Source organism: Natrix helvetica (assembly GCF_964273705.1).
Source record: "Natrix helvetica genome assembly, chromosome: 4".
NCBI classification, from domain to species: Eukaryota; Metazoa; Chordata; class Lepidosauria; order Squamata; family Natricidae; genus Natrix; species Natrix helvetica.
Genome location: NC_138550.1, coordinates 58,288,935 through 58,311,123, shown reverse-complemented (window position 1 = coordinate 58,311,123; position 22,189 = coordinate 58,288,935). Strand labels below are relative to the sequence as shown.

General features: G+C 37.9%; 1 protein-coding gene across 2 annotated transcripts; it reads right to left on the bottom strand.

The window, feature by feature from the left end:
- Positions 1–1,499: 1,499 nt before the first annotated feature.
- CRYAA (crystallin alpha A) lies at positions 1,500–21,714 on the bottom strand. Of its 2 annotated transcripts, XM_081952964.1 has the most exons (4): positions 21,636–21,714; positions 12,928–13,268; positions 11,195–11,317; positions 1,500–2,515 (listed from the first exon to the last, which is right to left on the bottom strand). In XM_081952964.1, exons 2-4 carry the CDS (start codon positions 13,114–13,116, stop codon positions 2,306–2,308), a joined length of 522 nt encoding a protein of 173 aa, XP_081809090.1. In that variant the 5' UTR covers positions 13,117–13,268; positions 21,636–21,714; the 3' UTR covers positions 1,500–2,305. The 2 variants fall into 2 exon arrangements, with proteins under 2 accessions (XP_081809090.1, XP_081809089.1); XM_081952963.1 differs by lacking the exon at positions 21,636–21,714 and having other exon boundaries at positions 12,928–13,319.
- Between the last annotated feature and the right edge of the window lie 475 nt (positions 21,715–22,189).

The following is a 22,189-nucleotide window of genomic DNA, read 5'->3' as shown; positions in this document are numbered from 1 at the left end:
GGCACTAATGCGTACCAGAAGGTAAAATGTAGGGTTAGGAGCCTACGTATCCGTGTAGGGAACAAGTGAAACATTGCAATTTCTGCCCTTGTTCTTGCATGCAATGTCTGCACACAATATAAAACAGCAAGTTACATTATGTCATTGTAATTCACATTTTATCATTTTGATAATATTAATAGATAGTTTAGATCATGCAATACCTGGTGGTGCTTGTATAGATTTTGATATATTTAGTGTTTTTTTAAAAGTAAAAAGCTTCAGAATATTTTTTTGCAGTTGTTATTCGTTAATATACCATTTGTGTCTTGTTTAGATACAAACCATCAGGTTATTTCCTGGTGATTATTATGGAGAAAAACTTGTTTGAAATCTTTCTGTAGGTATTCAGTGACTGTTAAGGTGATGTTCTTCTCTAAACTTAGCTGCACGCAAGCTTTTAGAAAGCATTAATCTGGAAGAAAGGCCCATTCCTACAAAATTCTTCAATGAACTACTTTGAGTTTCTACAACACTCTCAAGTGTCTCCTTACTTTGATGGGCATTTCAAAAGCTCTCTGGTCCCTTATGTTTTTAAGAGACAGACTGATACTGCATATGAGAAAGGAGCCATGAGTTTAATGTTACATTCCCACAAACAGCTCCAAATAGCAGATTGATATATTTATAACTATTATAATAAAGTATATTATTTAAGTTGTAAATATTTCTAAATATGGATCTATGCATGTGAATAATAAGTACAGAAAATATGCAAGCAAAATGATGACCTTGTGTCATTTTGGTGATGTTGTTTCCTCTTTGGGGCAATGTGTATGTGATTTTGTCACATTTAGTTCATTGAATTCATTGAATGAAAAGTAAATGCGACATTACTAGACTTTTTTTTAAAAAAATGCTGGTATCTTGTGTTATGGATGTAACCCTAGGCTTGGCTTGGCAATGTATATAAGCTATGATTACTTTACTGTTACTTTAAATGCTTAAGAGATGTAATTGGTTTGTTACCTCAAGCAGCCATAAGAGGGAGCCAGAATGGCTGTTAGCTCTCTGTTTTGTTAGACGCTGGTCGGTGTATTGTGAGGTATTGTGGTTTGCTACTGTTAGCTATATTTTGTGTGTTAGACTGACTATTTTGATAACTGAATTACTGAACCGTGTATGACTTGGACTGTTAACCGGACTCTGAATACCTCTATATTTCTACATAGTAAACTACTATATTTTTATACTATTCAGTGTCTCTGTATGCTGGTTTGTGCGTGTTCTTCCATATCACTCTCATTACGCTTCTCTGCATACTCGCTCTCCTAACGGGGAGCTTAATTACTTAACATCTTGCTCCTTTGGCCTAGTAAGATAAATGATAAAAGATAAATTTGTGAAGTAAACAGAAGAAGTGTACTGCATTTGTCTCATCTTTATTTTTAAAATGCAAGCTTCTAAGGAGAATGGAAAAGAGAATGGAGGAAAAGGAGTTGCTTATTTCACATTTTCTTTATTGATTGCCACTGGCTGGAATTTCAGGTTGCATGCTAGATATCAGTAAAACAGATGGAACTATATTAGAATTACAGCAAGATTAAGGAAGGTGGCATATATACTGCTGACTAGGGACAGCTGAATACAGGTTTGAAGCTTCTGAACTGTGATGGATCCTGAAAGGCCTGCAAAGATTCTCATTCTTGCATTAGTGGCTCTTACGAAGTCACTGCTATGGATGTTGCACTTTTAATGAAGAAAATTATAAATCCCTCCAAATACCATGAACTCCTCCATTTCTTTTTACTTAAAAGTGGGCAGAGCAAATTTGTTGCAACTGTCAACCACTCCCCACTGCCGCCGCCACCACCAGCACCCTCCTACTCAGCTAAGCTCACCTCTGCTCCTGCCTCTTCAATTACTTTAGAAGACAACAAATCTGTATTCTTGCTTTCGTTGCGTCAGCCTTCATAGGACTGACTGATACTTTGACAGCTCATGTTGCCAACCTGGCCCTGTTTTTGGGCTTGACAGATGTTATCAGATACAGCCTGACATTTAGAACTCTTTCAGCAAGAATACAGAAGGCTCTGGAAGATACTTCATCTTCCTTGTCATCCTAACAAGGTGTGTGAAAGTGGGGGAAAGTTTAGGCTAAAGCTTCAAATCCTCTAGCTGCTCATCCAGCCCTCATTCCTTCCAAGAGAAGAATGAAAATAAAAAGAAAACCTCCTAGACGTTCACTGATATCTATGTAAGGGTGCTGTGAATGAGGCCTGAAAGGGGTGGATAGCCTGGATGCTTCAGCAGCAGGAGGTTCAAACTAAGAAGACTGAGCTGAAGTCGGCTTCTCTTCACGGGATACAGGGATGGGTCTCTCGCTATGGCCGGGCTCTGTGGCAGACTGAACCTTGGGAGCAGAGAAGGTTAGCATGCCATCAGTAGACAAAGAGCAAGTGATGGCTGATTGGTCAACAGTGGAAGGAAGACGGTATCGACGATGGAATTCACGGGAAATGTATCCATGGTCATCCTGAAGTGAGACACAACAAAAACAAAAACAAAACAAAACTCATTGGCATTAAAGGGTGTAGTTAACAGGTACGTCCTTCAGAGTCAATTGCTCTGTAAACATCAGCCTGGTGCAGAACAGAGTTACAGAAACAGAAATGATCCAACATATAGCCCCTCCACATTGCTTTCATCCTTTCTCTCCCCTCTTCAAAGAGCAGATTGATTAATCTTTGCATGATATAGCCAGTCATATATTCTATACAAGGCTGTCTCTGAAGGTATCTTCATATTGTAATTGGTGCAAAATGCAATGACCTGCTTCTTGGCTAGTACCAGTCACCAGAGCACATAACATCCATATTGCAGGCCCAGCATTGGCTACCTGAATTTTCCCAGGTGCGATCTGAAGTGCTCCTGCTGACTATAAAGCCTTAAATGTCTTGGAACCCAGGTTTTTGAAGTACCACTTTCCACAGCCAGAATCAACCCATCCTGTATGGTCACTCCAGGAGAAGTTGAAGTTTCCCACTTCCATGAAGTGAGGGCCAAGATCATGTTTATAGCCCTGCTGTATAATATGGCTTCTTCTAAGAAAGCAGAATAATTCCTTCCTTAACGCCACTCCTGAAGATATAAAGACAGAGCTCTTCCTGAAAATATTTGGTGGGAAATTTTTTGGTATTACTATTATTAATTTTATTAATTTATTATAGCATTGTTGTTTTTGGTTGAATTGGAGCCATTGTTGAATTGGAGAATTGGAGAAATCCCATTTAAATTACTGGGATCATTTTTTAGATTTACCTTTTTATTTTTATCTTACTGTGTATGTTTTAAGTATATATTTGTCCTGCATCTGTTTTAATTGCTGGTTGTAAATTGCCACGAATCCCTGACAGATTCAGTGAAGTACATGTGCAGTAAATAAATATTGCGCTGTTTTGGACATGTTATGTTAATAAACATAATTTAAGGCTTTGGGCATTTCCACATAAAGGGACATGCAATACTTTGAAAACAACTGTAGACCTCTATGTAGATCATCCCTCTGCCTCTGTGGACTTTTCCACCTGATACTGGTGTGGAGTCTTTAAGTCACGTTGAACTTACAATTCCTTCTCAAAGAGCAGGTGGAAACCATGGCCAACATAACTTTTGCAATCTACAGCTGATGCACAAGTTGTGCCCATTCCTTCAGGCAGTTGCTCACATCTTTAGTTACTCATTCCCTAGTCACCTCAAAAATGGACTTTATGCTCTACATGGCATTTACTTTGAGGACTACTTGAAACAACAGCTTATCCAGAATATGGCACCACAATATGCCAATGGGATGTTGCTATCCCATAAGCTACACTGGCTACAAGTTGGCATCCAGGTGCAAATTCAAAATGCTAGTTATGCTTTATAAAGTCATTCATGATATAGGACCTGCCTATCCAGGGAGATCACACAAAGGAAGTGTGCTTTGAGTCTCTTTGATTAAACAGTGTGATCTATCAGGATCTCAGAAGCTACCTTTTCTGTTGTAGTGTATGAACATCCTCCCAAAGATCTGTATGGCTCCTATCTGTTACTATATTAGCGTTAGCCATGTAGTTTCAGCTTGCAAATGGTATTAAATAAATAGATTCTCATGATGTCAGCAGTGTTGAAATACTATCGAATGTAATACTTTCTTAGCCACACTGTAGTTGAAAGCTAGAGATTCGGGGAGGAGGAAAGGAGAGTCAACGATAGCTCAATTTTGCCACTGTGGGGGAACTCTTGTACTCTTCTCCTCCTTCCAACTCTTTAAGCTTGAAGACCTGCAAAACAGATATCAGCTTGAGATGTCTACTTCCCTTCCATCACAAACCAGACAAAAGGAAGAAGGGGAAAACTGACAACCTGTTTCCTCTTTCCACCTTCCTTTTGGCAGGGAGTTGATGGTGCTGCAAAATATCAGAACTTTGAAGGAGGGAGGGTAGTATTTTTGTTTTTCCCTTTTCCTTTCCTTCTTTCCATTTTGAAAGTGAGAAACTGTCATAGTGAAAGCAGCAGGGACCTACAGCGACTTTGCTTATTGCCAGGAGTTTGAGCCTGATCAGCTCAAGGTTGACTCAGCCTTCCATCCTTCTGAGATTGGTAAAATGAGGACCCAGATTGCTTGGGGTGATATGCTGACTCTGTAAACTGCTTAGAGAGGGCTGTAAAGCACTATGGAGCAGTATATAAGTCTAAGTGCTAATCACTATTGCTATAGCAGCCTGTAGCAAGACAGTGATTTTCACTCCTTTTTAGTGGTGGGTTGCAAGTGGTATACCCCGCTATAGGTGGATTGGAGTCTGCCCGGAGCACCAGGTACCGTTCTGGTACCGTGCTCTGGAGGGCCCACCCACCCGCCCGAGCTCCTTACCTGTCCTTTAAGCCTTTGGCGCGTACGGAGTCTGCACGATGCTCCGCTGAGCAGCTGGAGCATCGTGGAGGCTTGCAGAGGCATCGCAGACAGGTACGACGCACATGCGCGCATCCATGTGGGTGATGCCGGGCCTGTTCCAACCGTACTGTTGGAATGGGATCCGGAACCCACCACTGCTCCTTATTCTCAACTGGTTGAAAGGGGGGGGGGAATCATAGATCAATTTCAAAGTATTTTGGAGGATCTAGTGAGTGAAAACTTTATTTTTTCTTTATAGCATCTTGCCGCAACTGCAGGATACACTCTTTTTTCTGGAATAACTAAGTATGGCCCAAGCCTGACATTGTCTGGGCTGAAAGAGAGTGACTGACCCAAGGTCAGCTAGCTGACATTTATGGCTAAGGCAGGAGTAGAACTTACAGTCTCCTGGTTTCTAGTCTGGTGCTTTAACCAGTAGACCAAATTGGCTCACCAATTTATCCAACTGTAGTAATGTAGAAATCCCTGTGGTTAATAGAAGTAGCAAAACAAATGAGCTGTCAGATTAATTGATAATGAATTGATATAGTTCTGAGATAATATAATCAGCTGTTTGAATTATCTTTCTGCTTTCCTACAAAACCCCCCACAACTTTTTGCAATTAATAAATTAGCAGCATACAGAAACAGGTAAGATGAAACAGAATTTTTGTACCTCATTTTTTTCCCCCTACATTTTTACTTTATGACATAAGTACATCACCCCCATACTGCATGGGCCAACAGTGATTAATGTCAAGGCTACAATCTTGGGGTATGCATAAATGAAATATGTATTTTACTACAAGCTTGAAACAAATCATTCCATCTGGAATATTACATCACAATATTTCAAGCTGCCTGTACTTTGACAGAGCAAAACCTGAAGCAGATAAAATGTTTTGTAATCTTTTTTTCCCACCACAGGATCACAAGAATAGGAGGGACATGACTTCATGTTGAGGGCTACCAACAAGCCAACTTGAGGATGATGACAAAGAGGATGATAAAATAAAGCAGAAAGAAAAAACACAACAAAAAAGAAAGAAAAAAACAAGACAAATATAACAATATAAAGTAGTTATACAGCCTTCTGTATCGGCATTCATGTTTAGCCTTTGTAATTCTGCATTCTACATTGCCTTCCTATCGATTTTAACTTCTTTGATAATGTAATAACATTAGTACTAACACTTGTAATAATATTAATTGTTCATATCACCATTATATTTACATTGTAGTCAATACTTTAAGTTTGATAGCAATTAGTAGCTTTGGTTAATTTTTATTCAATACTAGTTTAGAAAAAAAAACCACAAACAAATATTTCTATTTCCTATTTTGGCTTCTGTTTTCTAGCCACTTATACATTCCATTCCATATTTTATAAAAATCCGATTCGTCTCTTTCTCTGACTGTTTTGTTCCAGACATTTCATTACCCAACTAGGTAACATCTTCTGTGCTAGAAGGGACTGGAGTTTGCTTTCTGTTTACTGTATATACAATAGCTTGTCAGGGGCCCAGGGTCCAAAGAGTCATATCTGCATCAAGACTTGGCAGCTTCTAGCCCTCTGGCTAGTGCCTGGCAGACTAGTTGAAAAGGATATTGGGCTAGTTGAAAAGTTACTGTATATAAACGAAGAACAAATGTACTCCCTTCAAGCACTGAAGATGTTATCTAGTCAGATAATGAAACATCTGCAAGAAAACAACCAAATTGCCACATGGAAAGATTTGTTTCATCAGCCTGTGCTGTCTTTCTTCAAGTACAATTATACCCTTCTTCCTTTGCATTGGTGAGAGGGAGCTATGCTTTTTTTAAAAACAACAACTGGTTATTAGCCTGACATTCTCTAGTTTAAAAAACTATTAACTCACTGATGGACAGACTGACTAATTGTGTGCCCTCAAAAAACAATGCGTAGATCTTAATCTCTTGCACATCCCTTTCAAATCATTTAGGGAAGGAAGGAAGGAAGGAAGGAAGGAAGGAAGGAAGGAAGGAAGGAAGGAAGGAAGGAAGGAAGGAAGGAAGGAAGGAAGGAAGGGGCATGTGCAAGCTATTGACATGGAAAGCCATCTTATTCTGGAAATACAGACTTTCCCCATCTGACTGCCACCATTTACATTCTAAATGTCAATTATATTTACATCCTCAGTAGTGAAAAAAAAAAGTCATGCACAGTCATACACAAGCTGATACACAAAGGCAAAGTTAATTTGCATAGAGTCTGCTGCATTTTTAAATGCACTTGGATCTCTACAAACAAAAGAACACAAGAAACACACAGAGTACAATGGTAAACACCCAAAACTCAGCAAGCCATCCCAAGTTATTCCCCTTTCAATGGCATTTCAATCAAAAACGCCCAAAGAGCCATTGCCAAAGAATCTGAAGCAAGCCATCACCTTCAAACATTTCGGAAAATAAAAGATAGCTATGTGGAGTGGCAACTGAGCTTAGGTGGCAAATGTTCCATTTGTCCTATTGATTGTGGGTGCCTTTAAGTGTGCTTTTGAAGAGCAAGACACGCTGCATTATACGGGTATTCTGAATCACAAATCAGCAGGAGCATGCACAGAGCACACCCACGCTTTTAAGCTGAGTAGCCGGACCAATACAGAATTACTTTTTCTCACTGACATGTCACTTGATTTTCTTTATATATAAACCAGCACATTCACATACTATACAAATATTTCACAAAACAGCAATGGCCGCCAGTGAGGGAATGATCAGATCCCAAAATGGTTTCTTTAAAATGCCAGCAGCATTGCTCCAAAACTCCATTCCCAGATCATGCTACCAACCCTAAGACCAGTGACGTGCAGTCAGGTGAGGCAAGTGAGGCACAGCCTCACCACTCTCATCATGAAAAAAAAAGTAAAAGGAAAAAGCTGAGCTAGTTGCTGCCTCACCGTGGATGACTCTGCTTAACCTCACTGGTGCTCTCCCTCCCCAAGTGTAGTGACTTCCTCCCCAGGCCCCCATTCATTTCTCTCACACACACACACAGCTGGATAAAACTATATAAAAATCTAGCCCAGCTTCACTGATTACAAGTTTGAAAAGGCAACGTGGTTCCACCTGCAATCAAACTACACTTGGGGAGGGAGAGCACAAGCGAGCACTGAGGAGACCACAGGAGGAGGTAGGAAGCCAGGCAAAGAGCCATGCTGTAGTACACACACTTCCCCCCAGCCTCTTTCTTTTGGAAGGCTCGGCTCGGCTCCCCTCCGGCTTCTCTGCCTCTCCTCTCACCCCAGCCTGCCAGCAGGAGGTGGTGGGTGGACTTTATTGTGTTCCAGGCATTTCCCACCCAGACAGCAGGCTGCATTTGCAATGGTGGAGATGTTTGGGAAAGGCAGCAGGGGAATGGGGGTGGATGGCAGAGGAGCTGCTTTCAAGCCACTGGAAAAGATATCCAATCCAACTTTTGTGTGTGTGGGGGTTTGTTTGAGAGTGAGTGAGAGAGGGAAGGGGTAGGAGAGATAGTCCAATCCAACTTCTGTGTGTGTGTGTGTGTGTGTGTGTGCATGTGTGTGTTTAAGAGAGGGGGAGGAAGGGAGAGAGGGAGGAAGGAGGGGAAGGAGAAGAAAAAGAAAAAGAAAGAAGGAGCAAAGGAGAAAAACAAATGCTGTCGCTTTAAATTGGAACTGAGCATGCCTGGCTGTGGAATTCTGGGAGTTGAAGTCCACAAGTCTAAAAATATTTGAAACCCAGCACTGTGTCAGTGCCTCACCAGTCATAAACCTCACCGCACGTCACTGCCTAAGACGGTAGTGATAAGTTCATGTCTGGTCTATCTTGCTATACTGGCCTATGAAGGAAAATTCCACAGGCAAGAGGCAAGTCCAATTTTAACTGCATCACCTAAAACAGAAGAAAACATTAGAAATGTTTTCCCTTGAAATGGTCCCATCGTGTTTTATGCTTGAACCAAAGCTCATGAAGCATATACATTTTGTTTTGAGCATGAACTGCTCAAAGCAGCAGTTTTGAATTTAACATGTTTTGAACAATCCTACTAAAATGTATTCAAGGTCAGCCTCTGTGTGGTAAGTCCTGAGGTAGATATTTCTAACATTCCTGTACTGTTTTTGAAAAAAAATCCGTTTCTAGATTCTCAACCCTAAGGAACTATGCTAACTTATAAAAGCAGGGTCTTTGCAATTTATTCAGTAGTATTGCCCATCAGATAATGGAGTTCATTTTGGCACCCATTTTTTTCATAATGTGCCCTCTAAAATAAATGCCCAGGAGTGATTTTTTAAGGACAAAGAATTCATTTGACCCTAACTTCATAACTCCTTATATGAAAAATGTTCCTTTCTTTCATTTTCCCTGTCTCACACACAGTCACAGATATATACCCTGATACAGACTAGGATAATACTGTGGGAGTATTTTGCTTCTGACAATAATTTATATTTAGATTAAGTCAAAAGTGGGATGAAGATTTATTGATTGATTTATGAGGTGTATGTGGCAACATAATGTTTAGGTGGGGTACAATAAACCATTAAAATCACAACAACTACAAATGACAGGCACTTAGAAACCCACAAAATACATTGCAACCCTTTAGGCGGTAATTTCGATCAATCTATTTCCAAATACAAGGGAAAAGGCACGTTTTAATGCCTTTTCAAAGACCAGCAGGAATGGGTCTTCAATTTAAATTAATAAAGTCATTCAGATCAAAAACATAGTGCAGGGCAAATTTAATTTTCTCATCTACCACACAGGACACAAAGCTAAATACTTACATAGTTTGATCTTTTTATCAAGATCAAACTATGTTTCTTTTTTATTTCCTCTCTCTAACACCACCAATCTCTAAAATTACTAGATTTTAAGGCCTCTACGAAAGGGGCTGTCAATCCCACTTAGCACAGTCTTATAACTTTAAGGGAAATGATGACTTTATAGGTTCATATTTTCACATAGCAAAGTGTGAAATTCTGGATTTCCACATGAAAAGCAATATATTTCTTAGTGGGTTTTTTTGTTATCTATTGAGTATTTATGTTACTTATGGCAGTATTGTCCATTGGAGAAAGACCAAAATGTACAATAGAGTAAAAAAAAGTATCATTTAAAAAGTTTCCAGAACTTTAAATAGATTGTAGAGGAGTAGCTACAGTATGTTAGTCATTTGTAGCAAAAAAAATGAAGAAATAAAAATATAAACTTTGGTGGATCACAACGTAATGAAATGAATATGATACAGTAGACTCTAATCCACCAAAATGTATAAAATAATTTGTTTGTCTTTGTGGTCTTTGTGACCTTTTATAATTTTAATTAGATTGTTAAAGAAAATCCAAACGGTAGAAGTATAATGAGAAGAAAAAGGTGACTTAGTTGGAGGAAGATAATAAACTGTGGATATTTTCCATTTCTTCTGAAGCAGTTTGAAGATGTGTCATGGCTGTTTTCCAAAACTTCAGACTTTACAGACTGAGGACAAGCAGTTATTTGCAAGCGAGGTGGCCTAGACATATGTCATAAATAAGTAAACAAACAATAAATAAAAGCCACTATCCATCTCTGTCTGCCATAAGTAACATAAATACTCAATAGATAACAAAAATAAAAAACTCATTAAGATTTTTTTTTGGCTACAAATGACTAACATACTGTAGCTACTCCTCTACAATCTATTTAAAGTTCTGAAAACTTTTTGAATGATACTACTTTTTTTTTTTACTCTACTATACATTTTGGTCTTTCTCCAATGGACAATGCAGCTATTTTTACCTGACATTATTTGAGCACAAGCCTTTTTCTTAGAACTCCAGATTACATTTTTTATGTAGTCAAAGATCATTCTCCGATTATGTCTACTGCCTTCTAAATATGATGAGAAAAATGTTTTTTAAAAAAACCCTGTAATCAGAGTTGGAAGGAGACTTTGAGGTATTATAGTCCAGATTTGAAATTAGTGGCATTATGACTTCCTTTTATGATGACAGTCCAGCTGTTTTAATATGTCTAGTGCAAGAGAAGTTACTACCTTTTAAGTCAGTCTATTGGAAAACTCCTTCCATAGGAAATGTCTATTTTTTAGCTTATAATAAACATTCCTAAAATTTCTATAGTATTGGTCCTACAGTAACATTATCATCACCATATCTAATCATATGATCTTTCCTGGAGCAAATGCACAATCAGCCTCCTTTACCTAAACTGCAGGTGTTAATATCAAGTGAATGAAAATAATTTATTTGCATTTGTAATGTAATGGAAATTTTCATTATCACTCTTCCTTACCTGTCTCTCATTGTGTTTGCCATGAATTTCCACAAAGTCCTCAATGACTTTCACACTCAAATCTTCAGGGGAGAAATGCTTTACATCCAAAAAGACAAGAAACTTGTCTCGGTCAGATCTCACCTGGAATGAAATAAAGACCACACAAACACATCCCCCCCAAGAATTAAAATTTAAACTATTAGCAAGATTAGGCGATTAAGCTATTTTTTATTCTCTTCTCTCAGATTATGTGATGATGTCCCCTGCAATACAGTTTATAAGAACAAAATATCTGAGCTTTTTAAAAGTAGCCTCAGGCTAGGGCTGGTTGGAGATGAACTGACTGGAGGGTGCTAAATACCTTACTGCAGGGGTGTCCAAACTTGAGAACTTTAAGATTTGTGGACTTCAACTCCCAGAATTCCCCAGCCAGTTGAAGTCCACAAGTCTTAAAGTTCCCAAGTTTGGACACCCCTGCCTTACTGCAATGAATATTGGGCCGGGGAGCTTTTGTGCTAGCAAGATTTTAAAAATAATTTGTATATAGAAAATATGGTAGAAGACTACTGTATCATATTAAACTAAAATGAATGGGTGGACAAAGTTTTTATAGTGTTTTTGTCTTTCCTCACCTTATATGAGTCTAAGTGACATGGTCTTTTTTTCTTGCTATTTGGAAAACCTATGAAGGTGAGAAAGAGTACACAGGAGGCAGGAGGCAGTAGAAGTTATCCATGTTTAAGTACTATTTTAAGATTGATAATTGAAAATAACAAAATTGATTTATTCAAAGCATAGGAATTAATAGGCTGGATTTGGATATAAATTTTGGATTTGTATATGTTCCTACAGAAAAGCTGCTTGCAATGCATTTTCTGGATTCCTTTCATTTCACATTAGGATCACAGCACCATTCACTTAGTGGTTTGGGCATTCATCTATTTTGTGAATAGATTTTTTTTTTCATTTCCATCAAATCATTTAGTACAATTTGTAATTCACTGACCTTAAATATGCATACATGCATAAACACTTTAGTAATCTTAAGAGTTCTCACTGATTTTTGAAAGCAACCACTTTAACATCTTGCTAGCTTGTTGACTTGTATTTTACACAAGTTTGCAGAATATGGAACAGAAGAAAGAGTAAACAGGTGGCATTTCAAACCTGACTGTTCTGAACACATGGTCTCAGTAACACTTTATCTTTATAAATGGTTGGTAGGCTATTCTTTCATATAGACCACTATAAAGCACTCTGATCATAGCATGCCTAACATTTTCTGTAAAGAACAAACAAGGTGCAGTACTAATAGTTGAACATGAATGTATTTCTAGCTATAAAGAAACCATTTGATTTGAATACAAATGTCACACACACAAACATCTGCTTTCAGCTAAGTATGTATATATATCCATATTTAGCAAATATTTAAGTATATTAAGAACAAATATGCTTCTTCCTTTCAAATTATCATCACAAGACACCTGCATTACAGTTTAAGTATTTGATAAGAAGAACAGTTTGCTATTATTCTTTGGCCATCTAACCTGCTTATAATATTGATAAGATTGATAAAATTCTGGAACAAGTTCAGATCATGTTGTCTGCATTTTTGCAAACTATTGTAAATCCTACCACATTCTGGTCTCTAGTCAGTGTTGCCAGAAATCAAAATCCTGGTGGTTTAGTGTTGCTTTTAGGAGAGATCTTTAAAATAGTTTAAATATATTGAGGTATAGGGGTCTTACCTCAGAAACACCTGAGTCCAGCAAAGTACGGAAGAAAGATTGCCTGTAGTATGGGTTGATGGTAGAAGAAAACAAAGGCAGGAGATCATATTCAAAAAAACCATCTCCAAAAAAATGGTCAAAAAAGCGGCTTGGAATTAAAGGTCCAAGAGCTCGTTTGAACCAGGGATGCTGAATGGTAATATCCATGGTCTTTGCTGTGGCTGCAAGCTTAGAAGTGGGGAAAAAGACAGTGCAGTCACTTTGATGATAGTGAGGTCTTAGCTGAACCACACTGTGGGATTATAGAAAACGTCCCTCTATATATACAACTTTGGCAGAATGAAGCATCAGCGGGATTTCTGGAAAGACATGATCTCATTATGAAGGTCAATCTGGTCAGCAGAAATTGTAGGGACTGACCTGGGAGTGACAGTCTCGTTAGAATCAGAGCCAGAGGGCTGGACAGTCTTCAGCATTCTCTGGAGAGAAGAGCTATTGTATTATTTACCAGCCAGCCATAACACGGTCCTTTTGCCTAGCGACTCACAAGAGAATATTTTGCCAACAATACCACAGATCTTCATAATATCTGTATAAATGACTTAGATGAGGTAATAAAAGGGGAACTTACCAAATTTGCAGATGATACTAAGCTGGCAGAAATAGCCAACACCCTAGATGATAGGCTCAAGATCCAGATGGATCTTGACAGACCTGAACACTGGGCCCTATCTAACAAAATGAAATTTAATTAGAGAAAAGTAAAGTCTTACACTTAGGCAACAAAAATGAAACATACACATATAGATTGGGAGAAACCAGGCTTAATAGCAGTAACTGTGAGAGGGATCTTGGAGTCTTAGTGGACAACCAATTAAATATGAGTTAACAGTGTATGGTGGCAGCCAAAAAAGCCAATGAAATACTAAATTGCATTAACAGAGGGATACAATCAAGATCAAGTGAGGTACTAAAACCACTCTGCATCCAGCTTTGGTCACCATGCTATAAAAAAGATGTTGAGACTATAGAAAAAGTGCAGAGAAGAGCAACCAAAATGATTAGGGGACTGGAGGCTAAAACATACGATGAACGATTGGAGGAACTGGGCATGGCTAGTCTAGTGAAGAGAAGGACCTGTGGAGATATGATAGTAGTGTTCCAATATTTAAGGGCTGCCACAGAGAGGAGGGGGTAAAACTCTTTTGAGCGCAATCAACCAATGGAACAGCTTACCTTCAAGAGTTGTGGGAGCTTCATCATTGGAGGCTTGCAAGAAGAGATTGGACTGCCATTTGTCAGAAATGGTGTAGGGTCTCCTGCTTGGGCAGGGGACTAAATGACCAACAAGGTCCCTTCCAACTCTGTTAATCTGTTAAGATATTTGTAAATCCTACATCTCTCTAATTATTTTTGCCTGAGATCAAGGAGGAGAAAAGTGATACACCCCACCCCCCCGGAAACAAATATATTATTCAGGATTACAGATGTTTTATTTTAGATTGAAAAGAACTGAAAGAAAGCAATTGTGAGAATACATGGAGGAAAATAAAAAATGACAATTTCAACTGTGGACATATTGAGCTGGATATAGCAGCTATAAATCAAGAATCCAAATTCAATTTACTTTATAAGTCAGTGTAAATATTCATTTTAAAAATACCCCAAACATGCTGAAAGTAAAATAATGATGAGTTTTTCCTTCTTTTGTGTAACTGCTAGAAAAGAAGATTCTGAATGGGAATACTAGACTGAAATGTTGCATGGTTAGTATTTGTGCATTTATCTTGGCAGCTTGGAAATTGCATCAAAACTATCCGAATAAGCCTCCCAGAGTCATCTTATAAAGGAGATGGGCAACATAAAAAATTAATTAAACAGAGAAATGAACAAATAAATAAATAAAATACTTAATTTGCCCTTTGCATATCCTTGAACAGTTTATTATTTGAAATATATATGATTGCCCTTATTGCATCAAATGACTATAGGCACCTAACAAAATAATATACACATAATAAAAAAAATTAAAAAAAGAAAAATACTCTGACAGATCACCATATGCCATAACATTATCTGCTTACAAAACACCATTGCTGTGCTTATTCTGGCCCAATATCTGAGACATAAACCAGGTCTTAACAACCTTTTGTAAGGCAAGAAAGGTTAAGCAACCTCTGTATCTTAGGCATGAGACTGTACCATAGGCTAGGCACAACTACAAGAAAGTCTCACTTGCTCAGTCCTAACAAATGACAACATTTGACCAAAGGAACCTACAGTGACTTTACCTTATCCAATTTATGGGATGAACAGATGTCCTAGGGCAGGGGTGTCAAACTCACAGCGTCACGTTGTCTTCAAGTGATGTATCATGATTTTCCCCCTTCACTAAACCGGAGGTGGGCGTGACCAGCACACCACACATCCCATCTGTGGGATGCGAGTTTGACACCCTTATCCTAAGAAGAGTCCTGACCCTGTTCCATACAAGTCTTTCAGAGTAATATCCAGCACCTTGAATTGCAATTTGCAGCTTGTGTAACAGCAGAAACTATAGCCTGTCCAAACTGTGCCCACTGCTGCATTCTAGACCACTCTAGAAGTTTCTGGGTGCTGTTCAAAGGTAGATCCATATAGAGCATATTACACTGGTCTAAGAGGGAAGTAACTACAGCATGAGTAATTGTGAGCTATACTGTTTAGTCCAAGAATAAAGCAATCTACCTGCTTCTTGAGAAGTATATTGTGAATCCAGGGGGGTCTCCAATTTGTTCACCAATTCTGTTTAGGGGAGTGTTATCCCATTGAGAGGTAGAGATGGCAGTTCCCCAGATCCAAGGTACCCAGAGTCAGTCCATCTTGCCTGGGTTGAGTCACAGCTATTTTTCCCCATCCAGAAAAGCAAGCATCTGAATGGGAACACTTATCTGGTCTTGGACAGTTTATTCAATAAAGCTTGAAACAGAAATCACAGTTCTTAGTGTCCCTAAAATATATTGTTTGTTTATTGTTTATTTTTCCCTGCAGGAACACAATGTGATTTGAGTAACAATCTCCTATACCATTTTTTTAAAAAAAACAATCTAGGAAGGTAGGTCAGGCTGAGAGAGTGTAAGTGCCCAAGATCACCTACTGTAGTGCTTAAAGGTTTATGAACCCTCCTGAATTTTCAATATTTCTTCATAAATATGATATAAAACACAATCTGTTTGCAACACAAATCCTAAAACTGGATAAAGAGAATCCAGTTAAAGAAATGAGTCAAAAACCTCATACAGTACTTCTTCATTTGTGAGATAAGCAGAAGTTTACTTATATGTGGTTTAAATGCCTTGGTTGAAAAATCATTAAAAGGGAAAAGAAGTTATGTATCAGATCAGCATACAATACACAGATGAAAAATAAGTGCTCCACTGATTTTATTGATGAGTTACTATAAGGGCAGAATCTTATAGTATACCCTGGAACCTTCCTAACAGGACCTAAGATGGAAAGGCATTTAATCACAGCTTTACAAAAGTGATCTAACAAGTCCTAGGACTTAGATTGGTTCATCATTGTTTAGAATAGATGAACTGAAAAATGCTTAATCAAGTCCAGTGAGCATATACTTATTTATATCTCACCTTAACCCTATCAGGTGATTTGGGCTGAGAATGAGTAACTGGCCAGTTGCCCAACTGACGTTCATGCCTACGTTGAGACTAGAACTCAGTCTCCTGGTTTGTACAGTAGTATATTTCATATAACCTGGAATATTTGTTCAATTAACAACATGCTGAACTGACCCTATTATAAACAGGTGATCTGGAGGGGCAAAATTGATTAATTTTCTGACATGTAATTTTAAATCAGGAAATAATACAAGCATCTTCAACATATGGGAAGAAAGAAATTCCCAAGTAGAATGGGAAGTCCCCCCCACAAATATTTTTCTATAGAGCCATGGGAACCTTTCAAGTAATGTGGGATAGAGTGCATCCTCCTACTACATCATGAGATTGTTAGCCTAATTGTTCAGAAGAACCTCCTGTGATCCACAAAGGTGTTTTTTTTTATGTACAGAAAGGAGAAGCAGAAACCTCCAGGTTAACTCCTGGACAAACTACATATACTGTATTTTCCCTTCTCCCCAGGTAACATAACTTAGGGCTTTTAAAAAACAAATATCTGTATGATAACCTAACAAGTTTGGGCAGCATTTCGTTTAATTCTCTGCATATTGTTTTTACATATCTAAAATTGTTGAGATTCATTTTACTGTATAATTTGCTTCGCATCAAAGTTAAAAATGGGCTCTTTTTACAAAGGCTGATTTTTTTTTCAAAAGAATTTATATAATATCAACAGTCTGCTGGATGCTGTCAAAGAGGCTTAGAAAGCTATGAGCAAGCCCCTTTTTCACCTCAGAGCCAAAGTCATGAACATTGAACAAATCCCATCAGTGCTTGGGGTATATAATAGCATTGTTGCTAAATCAATGGTGAATTGTATTGCTAATCCCTGGCGCTTATTCAGCCAAGCTCAGCAAGTTTCAGCCACATAACGCACCAATACCTTCACCAATGTATTTATAGGGTAGAAGTGATGCTCAGCACCTCAAATCCATGAACTTTCAGGACAAACAAACCGAAGGAAACAAAACCAAGATTATGAAGAGAGTGCATTGATAGCCATTCTACCTCCTGCTCAAGAACAGGCCAAAAGTCATTTTCCTCTTATTGAGTTACTAATTGTTTAAATCCAGTGTTGAAATATGGACCGAAACTGGCTCCACTAAGTTTGTATTATGCCAAAGTAAGCAGTGTGGCATCTTGCCTGCCCCTCTGCATCACTCTCCAAATGTGGATTCTAACTTAACCAGCACATAGGCAAAGTAACAAGAATTTAGTCTAACATACCTGATGAACAAGTTTGGGTGCAGTTTATCTAGTGGGCCAACTTTGATGAAAAATGACCTGTTGGATTTTTGCAAAGTCTTAGCTTTACTGAACTCTATAACATCTGAATTTTCATGGCATCCTAGCAGATAGTTTTTTCTAAACGATTTCCAAAGTTATAGATGATTGAATACAGGAACAACAGTGGACAAAATGAAATGGAACAATCAAACTATGTTATTTTTTAAATTTTCATCCAGTGCTTTACAATAACGTCTCTATCAATTTACTTGTGTCTAATTATAAATTACCCACATATAGTAATTTTAAGTAACGTAGTACTGAAATTATGATTCTTTTTCTGTTTTCTGTTCTGTTGTGTGGTTATATGCTTCATCTTTGCAGTTTATCTATAAACTGCACAAGAGCCTTTTCAAGAAAGGAATAAGCTAAAATGCTTGTTAACAAACCAATTAAACAAGATGATCGTTGCTCTCACAGCCAGCAGTCTTAAGAATAAACAGACTTGAGATTCTAAGTAATCCCTCCCTTTGGTGTTCATTTCCACCCCTCTGAATTAACTACTCTAGTAAAACGATCGTGAATGAGAATTGGATAGTGAGTCTCGCGGCCTGCCACACTGTAATATTTCTCATACATTTCTCATACAACAAAAACAGAAGAAAACTACACTTCACCATTTATACAGAAAACATGCATGCAGTACTACTCTAGAAATTTATAGCACTGAGCATTAACAAAAACAGATTTTATATCACTATAGCTTGGATTCTACAAGTTGCTAGCACAGAAAATTTACACATTGGTTACAGCTTATGTTAAGATGATGTCTTTCTAATGTCTCTCTAAAGTATCTCATAAATATTTGCTATTCCAAATATGTGTTGGATAAGCCTTTAACATCAAGATGTATGCTTCAACTTAAGAACAAGCATATTTAAATTCCTCCGCTTCTCAGGAAACTTCTGAAAAAGCAAACAACCCAGAAAGAGGTGGGGGAAATGGATGAGGGGTGGTTGGGTGTTGGCTTCTGGTAGCTGCAATAACATTGGGTCATTGTGAATTTTCTTTGCTGCTTTTAATTTTCTATTAATATTGTCTGCTGCTTATAGCTTGTTGGAACGGAGCAGCACAGAAATACCACTGATAAATATAATGGAAGGAAAAAGGTGATGTTGAATAAAAGGTTCTAAAAGATGTGTCAGTTTTATTCTCTTTCTCAAAGAACAGAACTTACCTTGAAAATAACACTCTAATACTATCATCTGCTGTAAGTGTTGTGGCCAAATGTTTAACACAGCTGCTGCTTCTGTTTACAGAATCAGAGATTTCACATGACACAGCTTTTTTCTCTTTATTTCTACACACTGGAGCTCAGATAATCTTTCCAGTGTATACACAGCACAGCAGAAGTAATGTGCATTCTTCAGCTGAAATCACAACCTGCTTCATGTCCATCCAACCTCTTTTTGTGCGGATTATGGACCGGATGGTGGAGCTGGCTTTCTCTTCTGGGAAACTTTCACAATCCAATGTTTCCCATAGCAGAGAATTTGTAAATCCTGGTCCTTTCTTTTATCTAAACAGATAGGGGATCTTTGTGTCATATTAGATACAGCTTGCTTTCATGATTCAAAAGATGAGGTGGCATTAGGTATTAACGGTAGCACAAATGTACATGGCACTGAATTGCACTTCCCACCATCACTGACGCCTACCCTGATTCCTCTATAGGTTATGAATTTTTACACATAAAATTATAATGCTGATATTAAGCATGGGTACATTTCGTTTACAATTCGTTGTTCATACTAAACTTTCAAGTTACTTGCTAAACACAATTTTAAATCCTGTGCTATAAAATAGCTTACTCGTACAACATGCTAATTTATAGTGCAATTTGTTTGGCTAGGGTTTAGTGGTAGGCACCTAACCAGTCAGCATACTAATGATTTAAGAAATTGTGCCTTGTAAGAGAAGTATTGCTATAATTCTCCAGATTTTATTGGACTCCATTTTCATTAGCCTTAGCCAACATAGCCAAACAGCATGGGAGTCTGGACATTTTATTCCCCGCTTCTACTAAGGGAATGCATGAAGATGAGTAAATAAAGACAATTTACTGTATAAGAAATAAGTATGATGACACAAGACCCTTTCTCCATAGGAAATATTTATGAAGACTCCAACGATCCTAGTGAGACTTACGTGCAAATGCCTTTTTGATGGGCTCTCCTACGGTAGCAATATCAGCAGCGTAGTTTTGCTTCTTCTCTAAGAGTTGGTCTTGTATGACTAATTAAGTGGCAACTTAAAGCTAACTACCTTTTTGCATCCTCCATGATGATTCAGACAAGAGTTATTCTGTGCATAAAGAGACAATGGCAACTTATCCCTCTATCAACAGTGGAGAAAACAATGTAGTTTTGAAAGAAGGAAAAGGTTAAACAAAAACAAATAATCTTTGCTGATACAAGAGAATGGTGTTGCTTTACTGTTGTGTAGAACGGTATTCAGTAATGAACTGGTATTATATTTTTCATCTGGCCTGTTTTATATTTGATGTATTCATGGTGGTAGACATACCTAATGCACCTGCCTATTTTTTCCACAATTCTATGAAACGGATTGGGTCAAGACAAAGTGACATACAGAATTCATTCTGCTGGTTTTAGGTCAACACCTTAATCACTATACCAAACCTAATGAATACCAGCCTATTTGGGAAAAAGTTAAAAAATATCTGGGCAAGAATTATGTTTCTATTTTTTAACCCCACCCTGAAGAAAAATGCTTTACTTCATAAAACGTAGAATAATTTTACTTTAGAGCCACTTTGATGTGTGGCAAGGCAATCAGGCTAAAAACAGGGAAACTGTGAATTCTAGTCCTGCTTTGGGCATGAAACCAGCTGGGGGATCTTGAGCTATTTACTTTCTCTCAGCCTAAGAAACAGACAGTGGCAAACCATTTTTACAAAACTTGCCAAGAAAATTGCCGGGGGTTTGTCCAGGCAGTCTGTGATAAACGGACATGGCTAAATGGAAGTTAAACATGTTTTTGCTTTACAATAAAATATGGATTATCCTGAGCATAGCCAATCTGAACAACAAAGTTGTTGAAGTGGAAAGACAGATCTTAGTTGATAAATATTATTGGAATTCCACTGTAACAAAGACATAAAATGATATAGATATATTGAACAACACAAACTGCATTTTCTTTAGTCTTGTTCTTACATTGCATAAATGCTTGCATTTACCAATGTAAAAGCTATTTTGTTTTAAGATGACTGATAGCTGAATTTATCTATCTCTACCTCAGATAAGTTCAGCTATCAGTCATCTCTTCTAGGCTTGTTAATTCACCTAATGGCCGAATCTGTACATCATATTAAGTGTACTACAGGTCATTTTATAAATGGTTTACTGAAGGAGTAGACTGGTTCACACAACAGTCATAATCTGTGCAGATGAGAACCAAAATTGGAAGATGCCTTGGATGTGCAATTGCCCAGTTCATTCTGGCCACCTTTCTTGTTAAGATAATCGTGAAAGAGGGAAAGGTTACACATGAAAGAGAATCTCCAATGTTACAAAGGTATAGTTCTGTTCATTTGCCATCATTGTTGTGATATTCACATCTGCATTGTCTATTCGGGTCAGTTTATCTAAAATACCAAATTTAGAAATTATTTTGGCCATATTCCCAAATTTATATTCAACATTTTATTCTAACCAATTTTGGCAACTATTTTTGTTGCCGTTAAACAGAAATTTTGTAAATATATTATCAAATGAAATCCAGCCAATCTTGGCTTACCTCCCCTAGAGGTGAAATTAATTAGGTTCTGGAGAACCAGTTGCGGAAATTTGGAGTAGTTTGGCGAACCAGCAAATACCACCTCTGGCTGGTCCCGAGTGGGGTGGAAATGGAGATTTTGCAACATCCTTGCCCTGCCACGCCCATCAAGCCACTCCCACAGAACCGGTAGTTTTAAAAAAACTGAATTTCACTACTGACCTAACCCCCAATAAAAGTCACTAGAAGTGGATCTAATTAGTACTTCGATGGGAGACCCAATGTAAATTACTTGTCCCGCCGATGTAAGCCACTGCAACAGGCTCATCATCCTGAAGTAAGTCCTCGTCTACGATATTCTTATCAGAACCTTTCCACGATTTATCACACTGACTTAATTCACCGCTTTAAATAATGTAAACATTTTATATGATGACAACTAAAGGTCTTTTTAATTGGGATATTTAAAAATAGCAACGGTACGATAAAGGAGGAATAAATCGAAAAGGACGACCCTGAAACTAATCCTCTGGAGCGGGTGCAAAAACCTTCCGCTCAGGCTGAGCCACCCGGGG